We start from the raw sequence: 14,933 nt of genomic DNA, 5'->3' as shown, positions 1-14,933 counted from the left end.
ACAGCCTTTAATGACTCTCAGCACCCTCAGGACTCAGTAGCAACTGAGAAGTTTTGCTTTGGCTAGTAATGTAACCAACTAAATGCACCACAGAATATAGGCCTAGGTCATACATTAGCTAAAAAACAGGTTAAAGTTACCTAAAGAACTTCTTGACTATTTATTCTTGGTATGCTTGGACAAAGGCTATTAACCTGGGTAGTAAGCAATATCAACCTAAGCTAAGCTCTTAACTGAAGTGTCCTCTAACTGCTGCAACAAACATCATAATTCACAGTTATGTTAATGTTCAGAGATTTTTACTCTTACTCTTAATGAGATCAGTACAGAACCTGTTCTCTAAAATGTAAGTGAAAATGAAAATCAAAATGAAAATAAGGTCAATTAATTATGGGAGAAAATGGACAGCTACCACAGTACATATCCTTAATAAAGAATGTCAAAGAATGATTTTTATAAAATGTAATTAGCATAAGCGTTTTCAGACCAGTTCAAGTATTTGTCTTGACGCAGATTCCCTTTCCCCCTTCATTTTTCCCTTTTCGCACACAGCAGCAGTTTTCACCTGCAACACTGCAGCGCCGGTCTGGGTGACAACCACCAGAGCCCGACCTAAAAGCTAAAAATGCCCACAAACAAGAAACGAGCAGGGACTAGCTTATTTTCATTGACTGAACAAAATGCAAAAACCGGAGAAAAAGAGCAGCGCTCCAAGACGGAGGCAGGCCGCAGTGCGGGCACCACCGAGGCAGCGATGCTGGCTCCGAAACCGGGGTTTCTTCCCCGGCCCCGTTTGGCAGAAACGCCGAGCTGCTGTCGGCTTCCTCCAGCTGCTTCCCCGCCCTCTGCGAGCAGCGGCGCGGGGGGATGCGCTGCAGCAGCGATCATGTGCAAAACCAGAGCGAAAAAAGATGCTTTTTTGTTTGTCGTTAAAGGAGCCGCCGGCGGTGCCCCCCGCCCGAGCCCTTTAAGCGGCCGGGGCGGGCGGCAGCTGGCGGCTATTTATACCGGGCGGCGGCGGGGCCGCCCGGGCGCCTTGCGCGGGGCGGTGCCGGGGCTGGTGCCGGCCCGGTGGCGGCAGCGGAGCCCGAGCTGCCATGGCCACGGCTCTGTCCTCCACGCCGGCGGGCGGGGGCCGCTCCCTGGGCCGCGCCGCCGCCGCCGCCGCCGCCTCGCCGCTGAGCCCGACGCGGCTGAGCCGGCTGCAGGAGAAGGAGGAGCTGCGGCAGCTCAACGACCGCCTGGCCGCCTACATCGAGCGGGTGCGGGCGCTGGAGGCCGACAAGGCGGCGCTGCAGCAGCGGCTGGCCGAGCAGGAGGCGGGCAGCGGCCGGGAGCTGGGCAGCCTGCGGCTCCGCTACGAGGCGGAGCTGGCCGACGCCCGCCGGGCGCTGGACGACATCGCCATCGAGCGGGCCGCGCTGCAGGTGGAGCTGGGCAAGATCGGCGAGGAGCACCGGCAGCTGCACGGCAGGTCGGTGCCCGGCCCCGCCGCCGCTCCTGCGCGGCCCGGCGGCGCAGGCAGCGCTGGGGCCGGAGGCGGCCGGCTGCCCGCAGCCCGCCCCGGGCGCTGGGGCGGCAGCTGCAGGGTGGCCGGGTGGTGGTGGTGGTGGTGTGCCCCGGGGGGCTTGGGGCGCCTCAGGTCGGGAGGAATCGGCGTGGGCCATGGAACCGGGGCTGCTGCTCTGAGCGCCCGCTCTAGTGCCACCGGGCTGAAGGAGGCGGCTGTAGAGCCCCCCATGATGGGCACGGGGCTCCCCCAGGGCCTGTGGTGGTGGGAGACCTTGCGAAGGGAGTGCAGTGTTGCATGAATGCCTGGCTGACTGGGATTGCCACCACACCTGTGTCCCTAAACACCTGAGAAGCTGCTATGCTGGAAAGCATTTAGAAAGTTACAGGGATGGGAAAAAGAGTTTCAGTATGGAGTCAGCTAACATCTCTTAGGGGCTTATTAGCTCAGGCATTGCCTAGAGGGGACTAAGCAAAGGAGCTTGTCCTGTAAGCAGTGTAGCATGACTGACTCTTACCTGGCCCAGGCTGGTACTGCACAGGACTCGTCCTAGTGGCTTTTCCAGCTTCAGATAGGATTTAAATGCTACTGGGATGAACTGCCTGCTGTTTCAGGCTTGACTTTCTTTCAAGTTGCAGATTCTGTGCCTGGTGTCTCCTTGTCATCTGGTCTCCCAAGGCCTGGAAAAAGGAGGTGGCCCAACATAAGTGCAGTCAAAACTCCTTGAAAGAGGAGAAGTGTCCACTTGCAACATGTTTCCTTTGTGAATATGTGAAACAACTAGTAGTGCCACCTCTCTGTACTGCCCTATTTACTTCTAAACCACTTACAGATGCATAATTTGGATGCTAATAGGCCCCCTAAATTCTGCTATAAGCTCTCTAACATAGAATTAGGTACCAGCTTTTTCTGACCCTTCACAGTATGGGGCAAATGCGGCAAATGCTGTATCCGCATAGATTCAGTAGGACTTCAGTAGCTCTTCTACTTGAGGGTAAAACTTGTTTTTACTCTAAGCTTCTGTTTTCAGCTGCTTAAAATGCCTTGGACTTGCCTCATTCATGGCAGATTTTGGGTCATAGGTCTGTTTCATAAATCTAACCAGCCACTTGATTGGCCAGTGAGAAGGCTGATGCCAGCTCAGGAATTTTTCTGCTGCTCTCTGTGTTTGTATAACTCAGTGGCTTTGTTTATAGAGCTTTAGGCTTGGCAGGTGTGTAATCCTCTGGACTGATCTAACTTCTTTAAAGTAACTAGGTCTTAAAGTGGCTAACTTTATAGCCTATGGGAAATGATACAAAGTGTATGCTGCTTTCTGAAAGGACTAGACTGGAGTCCTAATGTTAATGAGTATATGTATCTGGGCTGTCTAACTGCAAATGTCTCAGATGACTTGGAACAAACTACTTTGAGGGTATCATGCCCTTTATATAAACCCTTTAAATAACCTGGAACTCTTATAGGATGGAATGTCACCAGATAACTTTCCCAACAGCATTAACGATTGGCTCTTACTGATCACTTTAGTAAAGAGACTTAAAGTTTCAGCAACAATGAAACGTGCTTGCATTTCAGCTATTTTGTTTTTATTTCTTAAACAGTGGTAACTGGAAGTAGGCCAAAGATGTTTGGGAAGCAGGAGTTGTGGATAAGCATATCAGTTGTTTGAGCTTAGAGCCTGAGGAAGGTCAAAGCAAGTACAGCAGCACAGTAGAGAGACAGGATTGGTTTCCTTGTGCACCAATGGCTGTAGATGTGCGTTTTGAACCTGAAGTATGTGCTGTAGTAAGTCAAAGCTGTAAGAATGAATTCTGTAAGTGCTGTTAATATTCTGCAGTCTTGACAAACGGGAGTTTATTTGAACATATCTGACTTTTGGTTAAAAAGTTTCTTGAATTCAAATTTTCCAGGTCAAGCAAGGTATGAGACACATACCCTGGAACATACTAATTAGCATGTTCCAGGGTATGTCTGAAAGCTATTATCACAAATGGCTGAGAGCCAATAAGCCAGGTTTAGTTCTGGACTGGCTTGCACAGATTTGAAAGTCAGCATATGCAAGTTTGGAGTACTGTCACTACTTGTTGCATAATAATGCAAAGTGCTGGCCTGAACCCTAAACTTGGTTTAAAAGGGTAGTAAACACTCTTGTCAAAGCCAGGCTTTGTTAAATTGCTATTATTAAAGATGAAATGCTTTGCCTAAGTTTTCTGAAAATATTTGTCAGGAAAGAATCCAAGAAACCTGAAGCTGGCTGTCAGAGGCCTGCATCAGAGTAAAATGAACCACCAACCCCTAGTTAAACACAGATGCTCACGGAATGTCATTCTTGCACATGTTTAGGTGATTGTGGAATAAAAAATTAGATTGTAAAATGAAACTATTAATCTTATCAATAGGTAGTATTATTATACAATTATTATCATAACCAGGTAATACTCACAATTGGTGGTAGCAGAGATCCCAAGAGGAAGGTGGAATTAATATCCAGAAAATAAAGAAATCTGTAAATGGTGTAAAATCTACAGTGTTATCTTGTTCGTCATCATTACCCCCAGTAAAAGTACTTTTTTTCTAGAATCTGAGTAAACTACTAAATTTTTTTGCTAGTATAGCTATTAGTACATCATAGTCACAAAGTATGGAGACAGTCCGCAAATGTCTTGAAAAAGCCGGGCTGGAGAGAGAACCTCATCTAGCCCCTCTCCCCCAGGCCTGCATTAGGACTGAGCGTACCTGCGTCCTCCTAGCAGACATCTGTGTAACCACTCCTGAATTCCCGATGATGGAGATTCCAGAACATCCCCAGGCAACCTGCTTCGGTGTTGAGCTACCATTCGTTTCCTCTCCCTAACATCTAACCCAAATATCCCTCCCTGCAATTTAAGCCTGCAACTTCCTGTCTCTTCCACAACAGATATGGAAAAGAGATTCCCTGCCTCTCTGCTGCGGTCTTTTATGTATGTAGAGACAGTTATGTCTCCTGTCACTTTTCTCTTCTCTAGACTAAACAACCCTGACTTTTTTCCAGTCTTTCCTTGCTGTCCAGGCTTTCTAGAGCCGATCGCTCCTGTAGAGTGACTTTGGACTCCCTCCAACTGCTCTGCTCAGTTATCAACTGGAAAACTCATTGTACGAATTATCACAACCTAGCCGCTTGGCAGAGCAGATTTTTGCTAAAATAAATTGAAAGCGTTATTCTTTACAGTCTCAGATTTGAGTTTTGCGCAGGAAGTCAGACTCCGGTTGTAGGCCAGACAACTGCAAGGATACGGAATTAGAGCGGCTGGCGATTATCACCCCTTTCTCTGAGGCAGGAGCTCGCTGCGGGGCCCAGCCCTGTCTAAGGCGCCGAGTGGAACCGGCTCCTCGAACCRCCTTGGCCGTCCAGTCGGTGCCAGAGGCTCGGTGACGGGGTGTTGGCAAAGGCCAGCGGGAGGAAAACCACCATTTTCCTCCACAGGGCAGGACGGTGCCCTCCGGGGACCAAAACTCCTCCCGCGCGGTGGGCAGAGCACCCACCCCTCAGCTGAGGGGGCAGCGCAGGAGGAACCCCGGTGAGGGGCCGCCTCACCCCGCGTACACCGGCACGGCAGGGAGCAGGGCACCCCGCCGCTGGGCCCGTGGTGGTCCACGGCCTCTCCCCGCCGCTGGGTGACAGGGCCCCCGGGGCCGTGGCGGCAGTGCTGCGAGGGGGTGTCTGCGCCTCGGTGCTGCCCCAGCGGAGGCGGGTCGCTCTGGCGAGCTGCGCCCCGCTCCGAAGGCAGCTCGGCGCCCCGCTGGAGCCCTGGCCTGGGCCTGCCTCCCTGCCCACTCCTGCCGGCCGTCAGTGTCGCCGGCAACGGCACGGTGACCAGGTGTAGGATCCAAGCAAAGTGAGCTGCGAGCTGGCGCAAAACTTCCCCATGTCTTTGTTTTGAAAAATGATGCTTGTCTGAGGGCTCTGCCTGATTTCTTTCTTAGAGGCCACCCTGTATTCTCACCACAAATGTCTCCCTCTTTCTTCTGCTTCAGTTCTACCACAGATCCCCCTGTAATGGTAAATATGTGTGTGCTTTTTTTTTTTTAAGTTCCTGCCTTGCCAGTTGTGACTGAGTGTAAAACTTTCACTTGTAGGAATTCAAAGAAAGAAGCTGATTTAAGCCTGGCACAGGCTCGCGTGCGGGACCTCGATGCTCAGCTGAACGCCAAGGAAGCCGACCTGGCAACAGCTCTGAGCGAGAAGCGAAGCTTGGAGAACGACCTCCGAGAACTGAAGGATCAAGTAGTCACTGTAAGACTTGCTCCTACAATTTCAGCTTTGCTTTTGGTCCTGAAGGTTTGCTTGCTTTTCCAAATTAGTTAATCGGTGTTTAAAAGGAGGCAGAGGCTGTTTTCTATGACCACTACAGGTGGGCAAAAGAGGACCTACTGAGTCTTGGTGAAAGCAAATGATACTGATAATTGGTTCATTAAAATGTCCTGTTGCAAGTACCTTTAATTTTATTCCATGACCATAGTATGTAATTTTTCTTGTTCTAAGGGTAAATCAAGTTGAAATGTGTTGAATTGCTACAGCCCCTGTAGTAGCCCCCCTCTCTAGCATGTCACTAAATGGAGCATTTGATGGATGCTGCTTCACTATGCTTAAATCTTGGTAGAATATAACTTCTCACTACTATTTTTTAATGGACCCTTGTGCTACTGAAATGAACTCTGATTGCTTGAGTTGCTACTCTAGCAAAGTGTWTCACAACAGCTAGACTCTTAGAAATGTATTATCCTGATGCTTTAATGTGATCATTGAACAGGCTAGTTCAAGATTTCCAGGATGAGAACTAAAGCCTTGTATCATTAAAATAGCACACTCCCATATTGGAAGTGTCTAATAGCTTGCCAATATAGTAAGGCTATATTTGGGGGATATCACTTGCTAAATATCAAATAAATGACATTGGAATTTAAGCAGAAGTTTAAAACCCTTCATATTGTGAAGGGGAGGAATGTATATGGATGGTGCAATTGATTTATCTGAGGTCTACTTCCTGGGTTTGAAATAAAACAGTAGTAAAACTTAGCTGGTGCGACTGTGGGATTCATATACTTACCCTCTGAAAAATCTGCTCTACATACAATTAAACAGGATTCTTTCTGTTGCAAACATGTTAAGTTCCAATGAATCAGGAACTTAAGCAGTAGAATAACCAACTTAAGAGTGTATTTTGATTGCTGTAGGAATGAAGTTAAATGATCTGTATTAAGTTGGCTGCCTTAATTTGGAAAAGCATCTCTTAATTTCAGTTACCCTGATGTCAATCTCTTCCAGCTGAAGCTCTCACTGGATGATACCAAAAAGCATCTCCACAGTGAAATGTTGAGGAGAGTGGATCTGGAAAATCAAATGAAAACTTTGCAAGAGCAAATGACATTCCAGAAGCGCCTTCATGAAGATGTATGTTTTAGCTTATTAACAAGGATTCTTGTAGGTGTCAATGACCCCTGGATGCCCTTAAAAGCAATGTTACATGTGCTTTATCCTTAAAAAGGTAACTAGCTGAGTCAACCTATGACAGTCCACCAACCAATAAAAACCACCTAACTAGGAAGACTTCAAGAAAGTGCACAACCTCATGTTAACTGGCATAGTACCAATAGGTATCTGGAATATGAGATAATTTTCTCAGGCTGCACTTCTGAAGGTAACTACAATCCCAATATACTATTTTGTGTAACTGAAAGTGCAAATATTACAGTTGAAATTAAATGATTCCAGGTGTTTGCTAGAAGCCTAAAATAATCAAAGAAGTTGAATCTCTTCTAATAAGCAATTCATGTTCCCTACTTCCTTAATACTTATCAAAGCTGTCTAGTGAACTTTGTGAAAAGTCAGTACATAGCATAGAACTAAATATCATGTAAATGTAAACCAACTTCCTTCTGACTGGAATGAATCCCAAAGCATGTGTGGTTTAAATGATAGAGAATCTGAATTTTTAACCCAGCTTGCTCTTATTTCTTGAGTAAAATAAGAATAGGTAAAGCAACAGTTCTTAAAGAAACTGAAGTCTACATGCATGTCTTCTAACTGGAAGAAAAGTTAAGAAATCAATCTAGTTCAAAGGATTAGTCTCCAAACTAGATGCAAACTACTGCGTTTAGTAGTTTCCTCACTGCCAACATTGCTCTGATAAGCCAAACAACCCAGCATGCCTAGATGGAAGTAGGTGACCTAATGGACAAGTGTCTAAATTCTGTGAATAAAGATGAATTACCATGTACTTGATGACAAATCTGCTTCAGTGTTGAATGACTTGCTAAGCTGTTAAAGTAAGCCCACGGTGTCAAACTGAGCTGCGGTGGCTTGCTTATTTTCTGAGAAACTTGTTCTTCTCCTAGGAGCTCAAAGAGACAAAAAGAGTCCATGAGAGCAGGATAGCAGAAATAGAATCCGGCCGTCAGAGAGAATTTGAGAGTAAGCTCTCGGATGCTCTGCAGGGGCTCAGAAAACAGCATGAAGAACAAATTCAAGGATACAAAGAGGAGCTGGAACGAACATTCAGTGCAAAAGTGAGTCTGCAGAAGATGCCAATAAAACAAAATTTAAGCTCTGCACTTTGACATGATTAAATTCACACTAGCATAAATAGCTGAGTGGAGTCCTTGCTTTCAGTGCAAAACTTCTTGGCATAATGTGAAGGGTAATCAACTCAACAGCTATTGTGGAATCTCAGAATAGTGTCAAATATTTGGCAATTAAACTTGCTGTCCACAAACACGTATAGTCACAAATAAAACTGATTTAAGCATAAATATGATTCCCTTGGGGAGCAGAGTTAGGGATGACTAATGTAACAAAATTGATTGTAATTCAAACTACTGATAAATCTGAATACAAGCCTGACAAATTTAGGTCCAAGGTGTGCTATGTTAGTATTAAGCAACTACAGTATTACTGAATAAAAGTTGATCTGATTATAATTGTACTAAAATACATTAAAGTATTCTTACAGTTGCTGAAGGGCATTTTCAAATATATGGATGSAAATGTTACTTTGCAGTTGTACTGAATAAGGCAGAGGGTGGCTATGGACATAGTGTGATGGTATCTCTCTCCTGGAACTGCTCTGGCACTTTTTCCTAGCATTAGCCTTACATTCAGACAAAAGGCTTCAGGCTTATACTCTTGTAATTAAGATTCCAGAGGTCTCTGGGCTGGTTGCAGTGCACAGTATTGGTATCTTAAGCCTGCCTTAATATTCAGTGCAGAATCATATGATYTGCTGCTTTTCTTATCAAGTAGATGTCTTAATTTTGTCTTGTTTTTCCTGGCTCTCTCTGGTCTCCAACTTAGTAAATTCCTTCTGACACTTGTGCCCAGGTTTCTGCTGGACCTTCTGTGACTGCCTTTTGTATTAGCATGACCGTCTACTTTATTTGGGTGCTTGTTTTATCTCCTTTCTTGGAAAATCTCAACTTGCTCTAGAAATAGGTTAGTGTTGCTTAGTGTTGCAGACAAACTGTTTAGAACTATTGGGGAAGAATAATACTTGGATGAGCACAACTAATATCATATAGTCTCATGCTTTGACAAGCAGCTTCCTACCTTATTCTCTATTGTTCTTCTGGAAAATCCATTTACTTCATATCTGTACAAAGTCTTTATGCATCTGTAATTGAAATATCCTAATCCAACACCTTTAATTACCTGATTATTGCTGACATGATATCAAAATCATGTAAACCCCCCTGAAAAGCAATGAAAAATCTTTTGACCTGGAGTTTATTGGTATCTGTGCAGTTAAGTAAAATGTAACTATTTCCAGATGTAACACAGCTGGAAATCACTTAGTTTTCCCTCCCTATTTAAGATACAAGGTCATAAGTAACTCATTACTAACAGTGACTTATCCATAGATGGAGAATGCCCAGCTGTCTGCAGCAAGGAATAGTGACTTTGCCAATGCTGCTCGAGAGGAACTAATGGAAACAAAGCTGAGAGTTGATACTCTGACGTCCCAAGTTAATCAGTATCAAAGCCAGGTACTATCTACGTTTATATACTTAATATTATTTTACTTTAGATAGCTAGTTCAAAGTATTGGGCTCTTCTCTCTAATCTTCAGTTATTCTTTAATTGAATTTTTCCCCTTTAATTTTAGAACACTGCTTTGGAGAACAGAATAAGGGAGCTACAGGAGACACTGGATTATGATCGTGATCTCCATCGAAGACGTATGGCAGAAAAAGAGAAAGAAATGGCACAAGCCCAGCAGCAGGTACAAGCACAGTTGGAAGAATATGAGCATCTCTTAGATGTGAAACTGGCTCTAGATCTGGAAATAAATGCTTACCGAAAAATGCTGGAAGGAGAGGAGCAGAGGTAGGATATGACAAGATCCTCATATGAAGACTTGCTTCATCTAAGACCTCTGTACTAACTAACTGCATATGCTTCAGAATGGGGAGAAGGCAAGAAGTAAATGTGATTGTGTGTTATTAGTACCATAATTTAGTTCCTAAAAACCATCTACAATAGATTATGCTTTATACCCCACACCCCCTTAACAATGTAGTAAGAGGAAGATCAAATAACTCATAAACCCAACCAAAGGCTCAAAGCTCCATTAGACATCCCTCCCTGGAATCATATTTAAACTTTCTCAAAGCTTCATGCTACATCCTAGAGATATAAAATGGCCCTTCTKTTCCCCTTGTCCCTCAGACTTAGGTGCTGATGCCATTTGCATGGGGTAATGAATGTTTAAAAAAAAAAAAACACAAAAAACTGCTTTTAGAGGTAGTCATTCTGCACACGTTTTAATCTGTGCCTGGCTAGCTGAGAAGTCCACTTAGCAATTGTGGAACTTCAGCATTAAAGGCTGCACACATGAATGAAATGAAGTTGTATCAACTCCAACTATCCATACACTGCTTAGTGAGAACAACATGAACTCTCACTACATGCTAAGAAAGGTCAGGAACTTAAACTAYTTTCACTAAAGTGCATATCCATAGAGACTTTAAATGAATACTTCTTGCAGTTGGGAATCATTTCTTACGGGCATAAGCTTGCTCTGAACTCTAGGTCTGAGGCTGTCTTCCAAACTTAACAAGCTACTTACTAAGTTGCTCTTGCCAGTAAAAATAAAATCTTACGTTCAGGACTTTATGGAAAGCTGGGATATAAGAAGCTGTTAGGCTTGGCTCTCCTGGGAGGAGAGGAGTGAGAAAAAAACTTTCACTTGAATATCTGCTTATCTGACTTCCTTCTAGGCTAAAGCTCTCACCTAGTCCATCTTCACGTGGCACTGCAACTCAAGCAACAACAAGTCAAGGGCGCCGGTTTCTGCATGGAAAAAAAAGGAAAATGAAAGAATCCAAAATGAGAGGGCGTAGTACTGGATTTAAGACTGTTCAGCATGCTTCATCTTCTGGAAATGTATCTATTGAAGAAATTGATACTGAGGGGAAATTTGTCAGGCTTAAAAACAACTCTGATGAGGTACTCCTACTCATTCAAGGCTGCATTCCCTTCACTGTGAAGTATGACTCCTTGTGAACGGACTTGTGGCTTAGTGAGAGATGGGGGCTGGGAAAAATGAAAAGATGAGGAAAGAACTGCCAAACTAAATACTGAATGGGCCTTCTCTTCAGCTAACCTGACTCCTGTCAAGGGGAGAGTATGTAAACTGATTTGGATACTGCAGGGGTTTTATTCACGGGGCTGTCTGAGAGGTGCCTTCAGGGGAGTTGCATTGGCTTCTGTGATGCAGAAGTCTTCAGTTATTTCTCACCAGATTCAGTCTAGCACTATCCGAAGTACTTCTTCCTTGATGAACTACATAATGTGCTTAGTAAATTGGATAATGACAGCTTCTTACTACTTAGAGGTGATTAGAACAGCTAAAAGGTTGAATAGGACTGGCAGTATCTAACCCATACAAAGAAGGTTTCTTTGACTGATTAGGTAATTCTTCAAATAGTTTAATCTGCAAGTCCTGAATTATTAGAATTAATTTTTAAAAGCTTCAGAACCTGTGGCTGGTAGCTTCACTACTTCAGCCTGACACACTTTAAACCTTCACCTGCCACTTCATGCATGTTTAGGCTCAACTTGTGGATGAGCATAACCAACTTCATTTATCAGAATCTTCTTGGTAAGAACATCATGATATCCCAACAGAAGGCAAGGACAGATGTGCCTAAACTTGTGGGACAGATAGTAAGATTAACCATAAGGAAGTACTGGCAGAGGTCATAGGGAGGCTTTACTGGAAACTTGAAGGCAGCCTCAAAATTGGTCAGACTCCTTTATGCTACAGGAGTGGGATTAAATGACCCTTGAATCTAGAAAGAACCTTGCTCTTCTATGGTATGGTGTTGGCCTGTAATGCTGAGAAACTTCTTATCCCGTAGGATCAACCACTGCATGGATGGGTGTTGAGACGACGGCTTGGAAGTGTGTCTGATGCAACATATAGATTCCCTTCACGGTTCACTCTTCAGGCAGGCCAAATAATTACAGTAGGTAGCAGCTTTGTAAAATTTATTCAGAGCTCTGTTTTTGTTACCTTGGATGACAATAGAGATACTCAGTTTGTGTAACAAGAAAAGCTATATTAATGTCTCTTAAACTTTCTTGGTATTGTAAGTGCCCAGAGAACCAAAAATCTTTATGTGGAGAGGGAGACAGGAAAATCCTTGCAACAACTTGACCTGAAATGCCAATTAAATTTTTCTTTATAAGAGTAAGTCTTGGAGAACTTGGATTCCTGAGACTGGGACATGCTCTTATTGTGAACAAAATCAAACTCTTTAGTTTACTGTTACAGCTCCCCATGCTCCTGTAACTTGATACAAGCTGTGCAAAGACTTTCCCTATTGCTAGCATCTCTAGTCTACTACAGCCCAACAATGCTGGGCTCAGTTAGTGGCATTAAGCTAAACATTAGCTGTAAAAAAACTTACTCTAAGTAGGTCTAGATAAGTGTTCAAAAAGCCTAACTCTAAACTCTGTACTCCAAACTATCACAAGCTTACTCAAGAGGTCTGGTAGTGACTCCAGGTTAGAGAAGGCCATCTTGACTACACAAGTTGTTGCCATGAGTAAGTCTATAACCATGGTTTTGCTCTGTGACCCAAGTGGTATGTATGTCCAAGCAAGGTTACCTCTTAATCAGGTAGAAGCTGTTAACAGCTTTTTCTGCACTAATGTTCTACAGTCTTAAGCTGAAAGCACTGCCAGTTTCTTGATTAGTCCTAAAAAGAAGCACAGATCCTGCCATGGAGCAAAGTGGTTCAATTTACAATACTGGACAGCTCTGGGAGTGCTTGGGAGGTGCACACAACAGTGAATCCTAATCTAGCTATGAATAAGGTTCTTAAGAAGCTCATTATTTATATCTCTCTGCAGATCTGGGGTGCAGATGCTGGTGTAAGCCCAGGTCCTAGTGATCTGGTTTGGAAGTCTCAGTCTTGGGGAACAGGGGACACCATTGGTGTTACACTCATCACAGATGATGGTGAGGTAAGTGAAGTAGTAACTAGCTACGACTTCCTAATACTAAACTTTCTGGATGTGCTTAAATCTTGAGGGGGTGAGAGGATCTTGGTGGTGACTCAGCTGTATTCTAGGAACTGGCAGAGAGGAAGATAATGCATGTACCCAGAGGAGAGGAAAGTGGCGAACAAGATGATGAGTATGAGGAAGAAATAACTGGAAGTGAAATGGAGTTTCCRTCTCAGGTAAGCTCCCCAAAGTTTAAATACATGCTATCAACAGAATTATTTAATTTCTTGTCATTACTACATTATTACATTACTACACGAAAAATTCCCTAAGTACTATCCATATCCTACAACTCTTACCATTTTTCTTGATGTCAGACCAAAAGAAGAAGAAAAAAGAAATGTTGTTTGGTTTCATGATAGTGATTCCTGTGAGCATCCTAAAGCAGGTGAGATCAGTGAGAGAATTGTGCTTGTAGTCTTGTAGAAAACTTGTGCCATTAGTAGTGCTGCAGTCTCTTGTCCCATGTAGAATGTAGTTTGCATGGCTTTGCATCAGAACTAGAATTGATGTCTTGTTTATTCTCTAGCGGTTGAATATGATCAAATAGCAGCATTAACTGTTTGGTCTCTTATTACTAAAATAAACATTGAAGAGTACTAGCTTTAATGTCTGTTCCATCTAAACCTGTGTCTGAGCATGAATAAGCTTATAATCTGTTATCCCTAGAAAGGAGTGCAAACACTAACTGGAAATAAAATACTATCTTTGTGAAATGGAGTCAGGGACTCAGTGTCCCTGACTTGCTCTTAAAATAACCTAAATTCATACTGAAGAAAGCTAATATTTCCATTCAAAAATATGAAAAGACTGAAATCAAAGTTCTGGGTGTATTGATTGCATAAGTACTTCTGAAACTCAAACATGAGTTTGAGGCACTTCAGTGCAAGCTCACTTCCAGAAATTTTTTTTAATTTGCACAGCGAAATAAGCATCTCAGCCTTGCTTCACTCTTAAATACTCCCTTCAATACTTTTCAAGTGGAACTGTAGCACAGATGCAGGTCATGCTAATAGAATTGACAAACTTAAATAGAACAGGCATATTTTGGTTGAATTATACCTATACCCCTTTGGCTACAACTTACATGTTGCAATGTCTCTTTGAAAGACTCTCAGTAGCCCCTCCAAATAGCTTTTGACAGATTATTACAATTCTGAACTTCTATCTTGAATGCTTCTAGTGCACTTTGATATACTAATAGTCAGGTATCTTTAACTGCTTAAGTATTCTAAAATAGAGCTAATATGAGGGCTTTAAATCATAACTGAACACTTTGAGAAAAAGCTAGATTTCTAAACATGAAGCCAACAGTCAGTAACAAATCTAGTTTGTGTGATCATCTTGTACAAGAACCTCTGCGAAGTGCAAATATGTCATTACCTCACTGCAGGTATAAGGAATTTAGATGCTTAAATCACCATAAAGGGGATAATGGAGGTATGCATTCACCACCTCCATGCTTTCTGCTTCCCTCCCTCCCAAAAGGGAGGGGGGGGAGGAGGGAAGCTGCATTCATTTGGAAATAAGATAACAAAATATGAGCTCTTAACTGCATGTACTCTGCAGTCGAGTGTCTATCTACAGAGTACTTGCAGGGGAAAAATTATACTAAACCGTAAGAAGAGCACAAATGTCTTTTTAGAATGACTGCCCATTTTCAGATGCACTTGGCTGATCAGCTTATTAGTCTGAAAGGTGATGTCTTCAATACTAAGTTGAACTACGTTGTGGGCTCTGAGCATAACAAATTTTTTWAAAAAATTATTCCAGTTTAGTAAATAAAACTAGGGTTAAAGCACTTGAGCTGAAGACATAGTCATTCTCTAGCAATGACTTGCTGTCAAGTGAGCACTTGCAAAACTTTATTTCTGC

At 43.3% G+C, this 14,933-nt stretch overlaps 1 protein-coding gene across 1 annotated transcript; it reads left to right on the top strand.

The window, feature by feature from the left end:
• Nucleotides 1–1,097: 1,097 nt before the first annotated feature.
• LOC112963502 (lamin-L(III)-like) lies at nt 1,098–13,417 on the top strand. Its single transcript, XM_026060625.1, has 11 exons — nt 1,098–1,474; nt 5,627–5,783; nt 6,816–6,941; nt 7,886–8,056; nt 9,404–9,529; nt 9,649–9,869; nt 10,763–10,991; nt 11,906–12,013; nt 12,903–13,016; nt 13,124–13,234; nt 13,376–13,417. The coding sequence occupies exons 1-11, from the start codon at nt 1,098–1,100 to the stop codon at nt 13,415–13,417; spliced, it is 1,782 nt and encodes a 593-aa protein (XP_025916410.1).
• The last annotated feature ends 1,516 nt before the right edge of the window (nt 13,418–14,933 follow it).

The sequence above is a fragment of the Apteryx rowi genome, unplaced genomic scaffold (assembly GCF_003343035.1).
Source record: "Apteryx rowi isolate R43461 unplaced genomic scaffold, aptRow1 scaffold_17, whole genome shotgun sequence".
NCBI classification, from domain to species: domain Eukaryota; kingdom Metazoa; phylum Chordata; class Aves; order Apterygiformes; family Apterygidae; genus Apteryx; species Apteryx rowi.
This window is presented reverse-complemented; position numbering and strand designations above follow the sequence as displayed.